Below are 14,846 nucleotides of genomic sequence, written 5' to 3' on the forward strand. Positions count from 1 at the left end.
TTCCAATTTTCTCTTACTCAAATATCTAAGCAAGAATGCACTCAGATTATGGGACTGCTGAGAATAGCAGTAACAAATAAATGGTTATATCATACATCAAAATGTCATGATTTTTTCCCCTTATCAAAATCTACCTGATCAACCTTAACCACAGTATCTCTCTGGATCAGCCCGTGTCTGAAGAGCACCCCAGGGGCAACAAAGTCTACCCTAGAATTACCCCCACTTCCATGGAAGATCAGCCACATAGGTGGTATATACTGGCTCAATGAAACATGCCTCTTTCTCATCTGTCAACTTCTGCTAGGGTAGCTTTCGAAAGATGACACCTCCAAATTGCATGGGACACCATACCTGTCTCTTGAATAAGAAGTTCAACATTAAACGAAGTTTTCTTTAAACTGTAGCTGATTTACAATGTTGTGTTACTTTTAGGTGTGCATCACAGTGATTCAGTTATACTTACATATCTATCCTTTAAATGAAGTTTCTGACCAATGGATTTTAGGCATGTATACATGTCCTTTGGAATGAAGCTGTTCATACACACACACATATACACATACACATATATAAACACATATATTACATATACACACATATGGCTTTCCCAGGTGGCTCAGTGGTAAAGAATCTGCCTGCCTTACATCTATATATATTTATATATATACACACATACATATGTACCTTACTTGGGAGCCAACACATCCTTAGAGATAAATAAGCATTTTGTAACTGATTAATGAAGAAATTAAAATCAATTGTTGATGTTTTAACCTTGTTTAACAGATGTACCCTCATTCACCCCACTAAGTGAATATAAATACTTCCATTCTTCAAAGAAATTGACAGAAAGATCAATGACATGAGAATGGTACCATTTACATAACAGATAGCTCTGCAATAAAGCATAAATAAATTGAAAAAGTCAACTATTCAGTATTACAGCATTCCTGCTTATCCCAGGCAACTCTCAGCCTCATTCTGAGAAAACTGGTTCCCCTGAGGCTTTAAAGAGAAAAAGAACATTTGCACAGCCTCAAAATATTTCCCCCAAGATGTTATTTACTTCATTATTTTAACATATGCCCACAAGCTGATACTCCTCCTGAGTAGGTAAAGCTTAATTCCCATTCCCTAGGGAGTGAGTAGGACTCAATGATCAGAGTAGGAAGTAATTTGACAGTGGAGAAACCTGACAAGTATCATCTTCATCAAGGGATCAGAGTCAACACTCTCAGTAGTACTACAACGAATCATATGTGCCAACAAGAAAGGCACATCACCTCTGTGGTATCCCCCCCAAAACCCATAACCTCAGTCTAATCATGAGTCAACATCAGAAAAACCCAAATTAAACATGCTACAAAATCCCTAACCATTATTCTTCAAAAGTATCAAGTCCAGAAAAGACTGAAAGACTGTCACAAACTACAGGAGACTAAGGAGATAAATAAATGCAATGTGGTATCCTGCATTAGAACAAAGAAAAAACATCAGTGGGGAGAAAACAGGGGAATTCAAATGAAGTCTGTTGTATGCCAATGTGATTTTCTTAATTTTGATAAAGGTACTATATTTAAGATGTAATTTAACATTAGAGAAAGCTAAGTGAAGGATATTATTGCAACTCTTCTGAAAAATCTAAGTAGTATTAAAAACTTAAAATATTAATAATTGGGCGTTAAGTGAAGATGGCAGGCTTCCCTGCAGCTCAAATGGTAAAGAATCTGCCTGCAATGCAGGAGACCTGGGTTCAATTCCTGGGTTGAGAAGATCCCCTGGAAAAGGGAATAGAAACTCACTCCAGTATTCTTGCCTGGAGAATCCCATGATCAGAGGAGCCCAGCGGGCTACAGTCCAAGGGATTGCAGCGAGTAGGACACAACTGAGCAACTAAGGGAGGACAGGATCTAAGTTTGGAGTGATGCTCCCACAAGCCAAGGAACATCTGGAACCATCAGAAACTGGAAGAGACATGGAACTATTTTTTCCTAGAGTGTTCAGAGGGAATATAGTCCTGCTGATAAGCTGATTTTGGACTTCTAGCCTCCATAATTATGAAAGAATAAATTTCTATTGTTTAAGCCAAATAAATGGGTCTTTATATCATTTAGTATTAAATAAATCCACATGTAAGATATTCTGCAACTTTACCACCTTCCTCACTTGTTGGAATAGATTTATGCTAGGCTACAAAGTAAGTCACTTTTCATTGAAGACTATCTTCCCAGGGCTACAGTTCTTAAAGAAGACAAAATGTAGTACCAAATGTATGGACCACTGACGCAGTAAATCACACCCTGTGATTCTCAAGGGAAACGCTGAAACCACAAAAACTATCTACTTCACTAGTAAATAATAGATGAATAGATGAAGAAAAAAAGTTCTCAAACTTTGTGATTTTAAGAGACTAGCAGTATCATTATTAAAAATGAAATATTTCCCTCCATGTACAAATACACAAGATGCAGTATTTAAGAGATGATAAATAATGACCAAGGGACTATAAGTCCCTTTCACAAGTACCAATGAAATATGTAAGATACAGGTTTTATTTCCAAAAGTAATTCTCAGCACAGATTATGAAAAGCAGTAAGTAGACATCCTCACTGTTTGTGGAATGCACATCACACTCAGCAAGTGAATGAAGCAGTACATATTGATATTTCATCAGCATCAGTTCCATTCTTCGGTAACTGAAAATGCTAAGACCAATGTAACAAATCACGTGAAAGCACTCCTCCCATTCTCTTTAAGTATGACAATACACTAAGAATATACAATGCAGTATCCTGTATGTGTTCTAATCTTTTGATTTATGTCACCACCTTTCAACTGGAAAAGGTACGTTTGAAGTTTTTTCCCAGCAAATTCATTTATGATATTGACTTTAAAAAAACAACAAAAGAATCGATAGCACTAGGCAGTCCTTGGATCTGTCTCTTGCCTCAGCAGTGTTGGGTGGGACAGACCCAAGATTTGTCCCCATTCTCCAGCCTCTGATCCTCCTCCAATCCCCTCTTCAGCTGCAGCCCCCAAGACCATCTCCACGCCACCCCTTGCTTCCAACAACAGTTAATACCAGGTTTTGTGGTTGGCTCCTTGTCCGCAGTCAACCATGAGCTCCCAGATCCACCAGAATTATTTCGAAAAGGTCAAAGCTGCAATCACCCACCTGGTCAACCTGCATCTGTGGGCTTCCTGTACATCTCTCTCTCTCTGGGCTTCCATTCCAACTGCAAAAGTGTGGCGGCCAGAGGTACTGGGAAAACGCAATGGTGCCATACATCTCTAGAAGATTCGAAATTAGGGCTGTGGCTGAGTCTTCTTCTGGGACATGCAGAAGCTGCCTCAAGATGAGTGGGGTCACAGCCTTGGTGCCAAGGAAGAGATCTTGAGCCCAGAGGAAACCCTGAATCAGGTCCTGCTGTGAATCTGCAAGCCCTGGGTTCTGCCCACAGAGATGCCCACCTGACTTCCTGGAGAAATGTTTCCTGGCTCACAAGGTGAAGTTCATCAAGAAGGACAACCACCTGACAAACTCCTCAGGCCAGCCTGAGGCAGGGCTGGGTGAGACCTCTTTGAAATGCTCACCCTTAAACATGACTAGAAGCCTCCAGGGGCAGCACCTTCTGAAGACTTGCTGTGGCTCCCTGGCCTCCGGACTTCAGCCGGAGTCTCTGCCTTTAACTTCTTAACCAGCCACAAACCCTCTCCCAAGCTGCAGTCCAGGTGTAAACAATAAAGCTTCCTTTTGCAGAAACAAACATGCAAGAGAATGTGTATCTTAATGATATATATGTAGATTTTAATGGATAGTATTAAATAGGAAAGATACCAACTCTGAAGCCAGGCATAAGTTTAATCCTTATTCAGTTACATGTGAATGTTGTACATATTTAACACTGTTTTTTAAGACTTCATTTTAACACATCTAGAGATAATGAAATCTATCCTATAGTAACAGTTCCAAATCAATGATACTGAAAAAAGCCTTTGTATCACGGCTTATACAGAGCCTTCACCTGGTAGGTACCCAGGAAATGGTAGTACTTATTGCCATCAGCTTGTTAGCTTAAGGTCATTTGCTGTCACAGGGTCACTAACGGCCACAGGGATCCATTTACACATACATCTCTTGCTTATTTATTTTAAGCCTAACTCTTCTGAGAATGCTAGATGTGTTAACTTAATGCACTTGGGTAAAATGCTACAGAACCTTTGCAAAATTTAAAGAAGCCAGGAGAACAAAATTATAGGGTTAAAAAAAATTTCTTGGGAGTTCCCTGATGGTCTAGTGGTTAGGATTCAGCACTTTCACTGCCATGGCCCAGGTTCAATCTGTGGTTGGAGAATTGATATCCTGGCAAGCCCTGTGGTCAGCCAAAAAAATTTTTTAAAATAAAAAGTACAATAATATTCCTTGATAAATCACCTTGCCTCTCCCTGTGCAACAGGAAAGACCATTGTTGAATCCATCCCAGTCAAATGAAACCATACCCATATTGAAATGTTTCCCATTAAAACAATTCTACAACTCTCCCTTACATGCCTAGTTAACATTTCATATACAAAATACACATAAGTTTCCATCTCCCTGACATTTTAGTTGAGCACATTTGGCTTTTTTCCACTGTCTTTAGGGGCTGGAACACATATGACATAATTATTAAATCACTTCTCAGACTTCTTAGCATCATAAACCTTTCATCAGAAATCCAGTTTTTCCCATTTTTAATCATCTTTCAAGTTCCCTGTGTCCTCTCTGTAGTTGTAGAGACTGAAAGAGGTCGACAAATCCCTTAAGAGAGAAAACAAACTAATGGTCACTGTGTTTTACATTCTAATTATATGTGTCATATTGTGCTGTTATTTTAATGATGCTCCTATGTTAATGGCCCGACTTCAAACACGAAACTAGCTTTTCTCAACCATCACACTTGTACGATATATTCTACTCCAACAGTTTGCTTGTCTTTGCCTATAAAATAATTCTTAGCTTTTTATACCACTTTATAGTCTAAAATTCTACATGATCCCTGCAACCAATCTGGATTAAAGCAAGGCAGGTATTATTTGTAATTCACAGTTTAATAAAAATAAAAGAGGAACTTCCCAGAGTTTCACTCCCTCCAGAGTATGTAGTTAATAAGTAACAACCAGAACCAAGACAGTTCAGCTGACATTCATCAATCCAATGGACTTCTATTCTACAACCAAAACACACATGACACTTCAGGTACACTTATTGAAACAGAGAACTTTGTTATCACAATCCTGTGGTTATATCTGCCCTTCTCTTAGCTTTAAATTCATGTTCCATGCTTTTTATATTAGAAGAGGTTCTACTCTGACCTTCATTAAAGGCTTATACCAAAATAATTCTTTTCAAATCTTTCTAGAGCAAGTAAAGAAACTTATCAACTTCCACTTAATTATGACATTGATCATGGGCATTTATTTGCTCTGTTTTCCAAAAGCCTCCTTTATACGACGGTAATTTTTTAAAGGGAAGTATCAGTCCCCAAGAATAAAGAGACTGACAGGGGAGACAGGAGAGTCAAAAGGAACATGCCAGATGCTGTTAGAATATAACACGAGACTTGATGATGCAGACAGTTAGACATTTATCAACCAGAAGAGTATCTGGAATACAAGTAAAATCCAAAAAGATTCAATAATGTGCTCTCATTAAGATTTCTAGTAAGAATAATTTATCTAACAGTGTAGGTAAACATTCAGTTCATAAAATGAACTTGAGACACTGTGGTCTCTGCTAGTGGACCCTGCAGCTAAGCTCTGAAGGACTAGGCTCAGGAAGACAGCCAAAAGAGCCGAAAACAGTGCTGGGAAAGAAATGGCTGCTCTGGGACCAAAACCCGCCAACAAACCAAGTGTTATTTGAATGACTTTAATTTGCCATGAGATAGATTTTTTAAGGAACAGATCAAACTGGATGAAAGCTGGGTACCTCTGGAGATAATAAAATTCAACAGGTTAAAATGCCTACAAACTTATAATAGAAATATTAAGAAAGTCAAAGTCAGAACTCATGAAAATGAAGATAAACCTAAAATCAGAAGCTCTCCATGTAAAACTCCTTCTGATGAGTATAAAATGTCTGATGTCTGTTAACTATAAAAAATCATGTAAAAACAGATCCATTTATATAAAAGAATTCTCAACTGGCACGACCTATGGTGACAAAAGAAATATTAGTAGATAAAGGTCAAGCACAAAGTATTCAAATGAGAGACACATCTACAAAGCATTTAAGAATTTATATTATAGTGTCTGATTTTGCTAAAAAGTTTAGAGACCTCTGATCAAAAGTATAAAGACAGATCATCTAATGCTTTTCAAGGAAGATTAATTTGCAAAAAAAAATAAAGAAGAGAAAGAAGGCAAAATAAATCATAAGCTAAATTAAGGCCTAAACAAGAGGAAAAAAGACAGTGTTGTAAACGCTGAAATGAAATCTCTACAATAAAAGATGGGATGTTTTCTGAAATTTTATGGATGACTTAGATGATCTGACCCAGAGAAGATCAAGACTTCCTCTTCTCGAATTGTAAAGAAATAACGTGGATAGACTTGATCAAAGGTGAAAAAGAGAGAGATAATTCTATTTCATGAGAAAGCAATAGAAATAATAGATGTGGCTGAAGAAGCCAATAATGGTAACTCCAATTAGAGAACAAAAGAGAGAGATGAGGAGTACGAGCAGATGTACAAAACACAGCCCTGAAAAAATCACGGTGGATCAACCAGAATCCCTCAACAAATGGAATCAAAAGGTCACAGACTTAAAGGAAAAGGAATTAAAGCAGCATAGGCTGCATCTGTCGAAAGAAAAGTAGTCTCAAAGCAAGGAAATGAAAACTGATAGTGATGGTGTACATGATAAAAATAAGGCAGCTGGACCAGTAAAAACAGACAAAGAGCCTCCATCAAAACAACAGAAAATACAACGGTGCAGGAGACCAGTAGGGTAGCAAACACATTTCTAGGTATTCAGCTGCTTCTATCTTTGGAGGTTTGAAAAAAAAAAAAAAAAAGAAAATCAAATTAGACCCAATTCAGTGTCCAGCTAAGAGAAAGGAAAAGACCTTTTTGCTTCTATGGTTTAACGTTTTTGTTTCTGTTGTTCAAATAAAGACTGTTTTAATGTATAGTTCTGCTTGTGTTACTTCAAATGATTCAAATAGCAAAGAGTTTTTCCACTAAGTTGCCTTTGTAATATGAGAATATATTAGCAAAAACTAATAAAAGACATACCAAATAAAATGAGAGAAAAACAAAAGAACTGAATCAAGGAGGTCAAATACAACTCAATCATCCTGCTGCTTCACGGAAAAAAATGTTCCAAGTTTAATTAAAAAATATAGGTGCCAGAATGACAGCCTTTTCCTTTTTGGTCTAACTGCTGGCAAGAGGATATAGAGGCAAAGAAATCAAATATCATTATAATTAAAACCTCCCCCCCAAAATGAACTTTCATAAAATTATGAGGAAGATAAGATAGTAGCTTTTTATGAAGGTCTAAATTGGTTTTATTCAATGACCCATGAATCAGGCAGCATCCCATCCATAGGATAGACAGGCTTTTCCTGTAATAGCTTCAAATAAAAACATGCCTAGACAGCTGTGCTGACTAAACTGTAGTCTAATCATTTCATTTTTATTTGTTCCACTTAAACAGCTTATAGACTTGCACATAAAAGATTGGTTTTCTCATGTTTATCTTCAATATTGCCCCAGTGCATCCTGTTCACACTGTAAACAGTTTTCTAACTGTTATCAGAGGCATCTTAAATGGGGGAAAAAAAAAGCATATGGCATGATTTTAATAACTCACCATTTGGGGGGGGGAAAAAGGAGAAGGCAGAAAAATTACTTAAAGATCTCAGTTTTCATGCGTCAACATGAGAGCATGGTACCCTTTTTAAAACTTTTAAAATATAACTTAGAATTGCAAGGATATTGTTCAAAAAGAAGAGCTAAAAGCATGATTAGTTATAAGCTGAAGGCTTACAGAAAGAGTACTAAAAAGATATCTGAAGGCTCCCAATCCTATCAGAAAGAGTAGGACTTCAAGCAAGCTAGTCCCCTTCCCATATCGTCCCTTTGTAAAAATGGGATGCCAGAGCCCCTGGCCAGAAACTCAAAGCAGAAAGCACCTGCACGTCGAAGACACAAGTTGAAGGTGCAAAAACAGGCTGCCTCTCTCAAAAGGCTTCTTTTGGTCTGTGGTAGTATCTGAAATTCTACCATAAGAAATCCACTTTTAGATTTTTTCCCTTATATGCTGCTGCTGCTGCTAAGTTGCTTCAGTCATGTCCGACTCTGTGCGACCCCACAGACGGCAGCCCATCAGGCTCCCCCGTCCCTGGGATTCTCCAGGCAAGAACACTGGAGTGGGTTGCCATTTCCTTATATAGAGAGATACATAAGCAATACATATACACAATTTAAAGAATTATTAAACAAACATAAGTAACTACTATCCAGATCAAGAAACAGAATACAGCCATCAGGAGAGCCATCTCCCTCATCCCCACTCCCCACACCCACTACACACCCCTCCCCAGCTATTACCCCTTATCTCTCCACTGGAGGTGACCACAGTCCTGATTTTTATAATAATCATTTCCTTGATTTTCATTTTACCATTTAAACATGCATCCCTAAATAACACTATTTACTTCTTTTTCCTCGTGTTTGAACTTTATATGAATAGAATCCCACTGAGGTATTGTATACTTCAGTTATATATACTTGCACCCATACAACAGAAGGTGAATGGGAGGAAACATACCCTTTCTCACCTTAAACTCACGACCATCAACCTCCAGTGGGCCTCCATTAGCTCTCAGCAACCATACCACATTTTCCTATTTCATTCAAGTTCCTACTGCCTGGTCTACTATTTGCTTCTTTTTCTAGTATTTTTTATTATTATTGAAATGTAGTTGATTTACAGTACTGTTATTTCAGGTATACAGCAAAGTGATTCAGTTATATTTTTCAGATTATTTTTCATTACTGAATAAGATATTGAATCTAGTTCCCTGTGCTATACAGTGGGATCCTATTGTTTTTCTATTTTATATAAAGTAGTGTGTATTGGTAATTCCATGCTCCTAATTTATCCTCCCCTCCTTTCTCTCTTTGGCAACCATGATGTTTCTTTTCCTATAGATAACTCTCTCTTAACTTCTACCCTCTCCTCACATTTCCAGTATCTCCTCTCTGACTCTCACTTACAGCTTTCTTATTTCACTAAGAAAACAGAAAGAACCAGAAGAGAGTTTCCTCAAACCCCCATCGCATCTATCCAACTACCTAAATATTATGTGTGTGTGCACGCGCGCGTGTGTGTGTGTGGAGTCGCTTCAGTCATGTCTGAAGTTCTGTGACCCTATGGACTGTAGCCAAGCAGGCTCCTCTCTCCATGGGATTCTCCAGATGAGAATACTGAAATGGGTTGCCATGCCCTTCTTCAGGGGATCTTCCCAACCCCAGGATGAAACATCTCTTATGTCTCCTGCATGAGCAGGTGGGTTCTTTACCACTAGCGCCACCTGGGAAGTCCCTCCAATCACAGTTGAAACACTGCCCAAGCCCCTAGCAGTGAGCAATCAACTCCATCTCTACAAATGATTCCATCATCTCATGTAGACCAAAGAACACAGATCCTCAATCCTCATCTCTTCTCAGATTATTTTTTACCTCTTTTCTGGATGTTTTTATCAACCAGTAAACATTGAAATACTTCTCCCATGTTTAAAAAAATACGTTTTGATCCACTTCCCCCATCAGCCCATAACTCTCCTTCACTTTAGAACAAAACTCAATATTAATAGTTGTTTATACTTTCTCTGACATGTCTCTCCCTCCATATTCTTATTAAATGCAAGAAGAGTTTATCCCACCACTCCAATAAAACTGCTTTAGCTAAGATCACTAGTAAATTCAGCTGTCAATTCTTGCTTGTCATCAGCTGCATTTGACACTGACCCTTCTTTTTTCCTGGAAACATGTTCATTCTCCTTTGCTGGTTTTTTCTCATCCGTAACCACTAGACACTGTGGTACCCAGTACTCAGTACCTTTCTAGCCAGTAATTCCCTTGGACATCTCACACGTTCTTGTGACTTTCAACACCATCTATAGGCTGGCTTCACCCACATGTGAATCTCCTATCCAAACCTGGGTCCTGAACTCCAGACACCTTCATCTAACACCCCACTTGACATTTCCAGCATTTCCTGTCGGGCGCTGTGCTCCAGTCCAGATTCAGTCTCCACTGGTCTTCTCCCTGTTCTGCCCAGAGGTTGGTCTATACAGATCACAGCTACAGGTTTTCCTTGCCTTCTGACTTTCAGTAGGTTAAGCTTATGGGAAGCCGTGGCAGGACAATGGAGGAAAAAACAGTCTAAGACCGGAGTACTTACCGCCCCGTCCTTCTGGTGGAGTCACCTTTGCTGGCTACATCTTTTGACCAAGGTGACTCATCCTCTCAAGGTAAACATCTCACATGATGCTCCCCTTCAGCGTTCTAGTAACAGGGATGTTAACATCTCTGCCTTTACCCGCCCTCCCAACACCGTACTGCCTTTGTTTCCTCTCCGTCCTACCCACACCTTTGTAAGTGACTGCTTTGTTAAAACTGCTTTATAATTATACTGAGTGTACCATCTATTTCCTACAGGATTCTGACTAATACAGATGTCTAACTGGCATCTCACTTTTAACACATGTAAACTGAGCACCTCCTACAGTTTTATCCATCTCAGTTAATGTTAACCCCCTTCTTCTAGCTGTTCAGGCCAGAATCTTGGCATCATCTTTATGCATCTTTTCATCTCATACCCACATTTGCAAGTCCAATCTCATACCCTACATTTGTGCTTGCTCTGCACGTGAAGTCACTTCAGTCATGCCCGGCTCTTTGCAATCCTATGGACTGTAGCCTGCCAGGCTCCTCTGTCCATGGGATTCTCCAGGCAAGAATCCTGCGAGGGCTGCCATGCTCTCCTCCAGGGGATCTTCCTGACCCAGGAATTGAATCCATGTCTCTTACGTCTCCTGCACTGGCAGGCGAGTTCTTTATCACTAGTGCCACCTGGGAAGCATTCCTTCCAAAAGATCCAAAACTCCACCATGTTTCACCACCTCCACAGCTCCCACCCCTGGCCCCCGCCACCATCAATGCCTGTCTGCATGACAGTCGGCCTTCCATATCTGCAGGTTCCTCATCCACAGATGGAAATCTGCAGATGCTGAGTCCACAGAAATAGAGAGTTGACTGTGCTGCATACCACCTACTACACCACAGAAACAGACAGTTGACTGTTACGTAAGGAGCTTGAGCATCTGCAGATGTTGGTATCTGCTAAAGGTCCTGGAACCAATCTCCTATGGGTGCTGAGGAACAGCTTTATTGCAGTACCCTCTCTGGTCTACCTGCTCCTTCCCTCACCTGTCTTCAGGCTTTTCCAACTCAGCAGATAGACTGACCTGTTAAAACAAGAGTGAGCTGTATCATTCTTCTCTTCAAAACCCTCCACTGGCTACACATTTCACTCAGAATAAAAGCCAACATCTTTATAACGGTCTATAAGTTTCCATGGGATCTGGTCACGTGACACCTCTCTGACTTCACTGCCTACCTGCTTACTTTGTTCCAGCCACGCTGCCTCTCTGTTATTTCCTTTACTCCTATCTCAGAGCCTTTGAACTTGCTCCTCTCTCTGCCTGGAACACTCTTCCCACACACATCCTCAATGCCTGCCCCCTCACCTTCCTCAGGTCTTTATTCAAACGTCATCTTATCGGTATGACTTTCTCTGGCCACCTTTATAAAATGGTAACAGCCCCTCCTCACTTCATTTCTATCCTAATTGTAGCCATTTAATATCTTATACAGTTTCCTTTTCTTTATTGTGCGTCTCCACCCTCTAGAATGTTAACTCCACGAGGCAGGTGTTTGTGTCTGTTCTGTTTCACTTCTGTATGCTCATCCTCTGAAATGGTACCTGGAAATGGTGGGTGCTCCAATAATTGTTGAAGAAATCTCAACTAGATACCACTCAATCAATTGGCCAAAAGAGAAAGAAAAAAGGTTTAACAGTTCTACATATTGGCGAAAACTAGGAAGTTCAGCTTGTCTCCTCTTTGGAGAGCAATGTGTCAGTATCTAGGAAAGTTCATGATGTGAACGTCTATGATATTTTTTCTGAGTTATAAATGTATTTATACAAACTAGGACAGTATACTAAAAGTCACAATCATTCTAAGGAATATGGTCAGCCTGTCTATAGGACATTCTTAATGTTTTATGATTACAGAATGAACTCCACTTATCAAAAGTAAACCAACATAGCCCTACCCCCACCACAGAGGAAGAAAGCATGGCAGCTCTTCTCAGGCTTATGCTGCAGTGAAAAGAAAATGACAGATCGGCAGCAGAGTGGGGAAGAAATGTAAGCACATATCAAGATGGGATGGCTGTGATTTCCCAAGAAACTAATTACAGATAAACAAGCCACTCAGGAAATCAGTAAGCAGAGACAGGCTATAAGAAAAATACATATGAGACCCAAACCATGCCAAGCTTTAAGTTATAAATAAAACACTAAAGTCACCAAAATCATAAGCCAATGCACATAAGAGTTGGGTTAGACTAGAATTCTGAATTGCCTTCAAACATTTATACAGTATAATTTATTGCCAGATAGTGTCCTAGTACCTGACTACACAAGTGATTCAGTCAAATCCACTGGTAGGGAGTCCACATGTTAACTTTATTGCAGTACTTCAATTTTCCCCCTAAATCTTTTAGCAAAGCAGCTGATTAAGAACTGAAACTGACCAGCTCACATTTCACCTGTCTCCTATTGGAAGAAAAGAGCTTATAAATCCATTAACTGGCCAAAATGCAGACAAGAAGAAGGAAACACCCATCTGAGTGGCGAAAAACCCATCATTGAACAGTCAGCAAGTTGGACGCCACCAACCACACAAAGGGGTGATGCTATTGGCATAAACATAATGACCCCAGGCTGAATCTGTTCTCCTGCTGCTGCTAGGTTACTTCAGTCGTGTCCAACTCTGTGTGACCCCATAGACGGCAGCCCACCAGGCTCCCCCGTCCCTGGGATTCTCCAGGCAAGAACACTGGAGTGGGTTGCCATTTCCTTCTTCAATGCATGAAAGTGAAAAGTGAAAGTGAAGTCGCTCAGTCGTGTCCGACTCTTAGCGACCCCATGGACTGCAGCCTACCAGGCTCTTCCGTCCACGGGATTTTCCAGGCAAGAGTACTGGAGTGGGGTGCCATCGCCTTCTCCATCTGTTCTCCTATTCATATCTAATTCTCTCTCCCCTTACCTTTTCCTTTCCTACTCAAAGGGTTTCTTCTATTAAGTTAGAAGAGAATTCACTTTATGATTCTTAGTTTGGTACAGGCATTTAAAAATACAGGTAGATGAGAAAAAAAAGTGTACAACTTAACTGCAACATAAAAGCTGGGAAGAAGAGGGAATTCAAAACCAACTATCTGAAAATACTACTGTCATTTTATTTCTCTGCTTCTCACGGCTTCATCCTTTACTTTTTTTAATCTGGAAATTTTTTGAGGCAATTATAAATTCACATAGTTATAAGAAATAATACAGCAAGATCTCCTATACAGTTGGCCCCAATGGTAACATTTTTCAAAACTATATAGTTGAATATGCCACTCAGGAATTGACATTTGACATAGAATCCAATCTTATTCAGACTTCCCCTGTCTTATTTGTGCTCACTTGTATGTATTATGAGTGTGTGTGTAAGTTTGTGTGTTCACCACCACAATCAAGATATTGATCAATATGAGCACTAACTCCTGAAAAGCACAAGTCTATCCGTCATTCGTCACTTCAGTTCTTAGGCCATAGCCTGGTAGCAAATGGCCTTCTATACAACCAGCTTTGCTCCATTTCCTGTCACCACTCTCCAGCTTCACACTGCTGTGCATCACTCCAGGGAGTCAATCTTAAACAGATGGTCATAGAAGTAGTTTTTCACCTTACTGATAAAGAAGGCTATTCAAAAACAAAAAGTGTGGTGTTTGGGTGCACATGGCTTCAGTGGGCCTACCCACTAGTATGTATATTCCTGGCTATAAAAGAAGGAAGAATGAACATATATTCTAGAAACATAATAAAGCTTTGTATAAACTTAAGTACCTATTCCTCTGAAATCAGCCTATCCAGTTTAGCGGGGCACAGTTTAGCATTTCAATCCTATAAAGCCTTTTACCCATTTCAACCAGAACTTAAGTCATACTACACCAGTATGTGGAAACCCAAGGCTTCCACTGAAAGAAATATCCCTTTTTCCTTGCAAACCATTAGATACTGTCCTTTACCTGGATTTAAAATCCAAACAATGAATGCTAGTTATTAAAATGCTATTTAAAAAGGAATATAAATGTCCATGCAACTTTCATAGCACTAAGTAGTATGAACTGGGATTCATACCTGCAGAGCTGAGAAGAACACTGAAATCTGTCCCCCTCTGTGATTCTCCACTTTCATTATCAACTTCTTTTTCAGTATCTTGATATCGATCCCAGTTAGAGACTATCTTCCTTTTAGAATAATTTCCCTGTTCTTCATTCTCTTCTCCATAGGTTTCTGCATCACTGTCATCTTCAATCTGCAATCATTAGAGACAAATCGATAAGCTGGCAGTAGAAATTTTGACCTTAGTCGCCTTAGCAATAAAATGTTTAAAAACAAAACAAAAACACAGTACATAGGTATCATGATAAAGAGTACATTATATAAGCCAAGC

At 39.5% G+C, this 14,846-nt stretch overlaps 2 protein-coding genes and 1 pseudogene across 3 annotated transcripts in view; 2 read left to right on the top strand and 1 right to left on the bottom strand.

The window, feature by feature from the left end:
• Positions 1-6,993, top strand: part of LOC112587950 — a 93,853-nt pseudogene extending 86,860 nt beyond the window's left edge.
• AVEN (apoptosis and caspase activation inhibitor) overlaps positions 1-14,846 on the bottom strand; it is a 193,393-nt gene that overhangs the window by 139,277 nt on the left and 39,270 nt on the right. For both annotated transcript variants that reach the window (XM_025295977.3, XM_044925247.2), the window contains exon 2: positions 14,531-14,708. In XM_025295977.3, coding sequence (XP_025151762.1) covers positions 14,531-14,708 — 178 coding nt within the window. The remainder of the gene's footprint in view (positions 1-14,530; positions 14,709-14,846) is intronic.
• The window catches only part of CHRM5 (cholinergic receptor muscarinic 5), an 86,317-nt gene that overhangs the window by 12,379 nt on the left and 59,092 nt on the right, over positions 1-14,846 (top strand). The gene's annotated exons all lie outside the window — the stretch shown is intronic.

Source organism: Bubalus bubalis, chromosome 11, assembly GCF_019923935.1.
Source record: "Bubalus bubalis isolate 160015118507 breed Murrah chromosome 11, NDDB_SH_1, whole genome shotgun sequence".
NCBI classification, from domain to species: domain Eukaryota; kingdom Metazoa; phylum Chordata; class Mammalia; order Artiodactyla; family Bovidae; genus Bubalus; species Bubalus bubalis.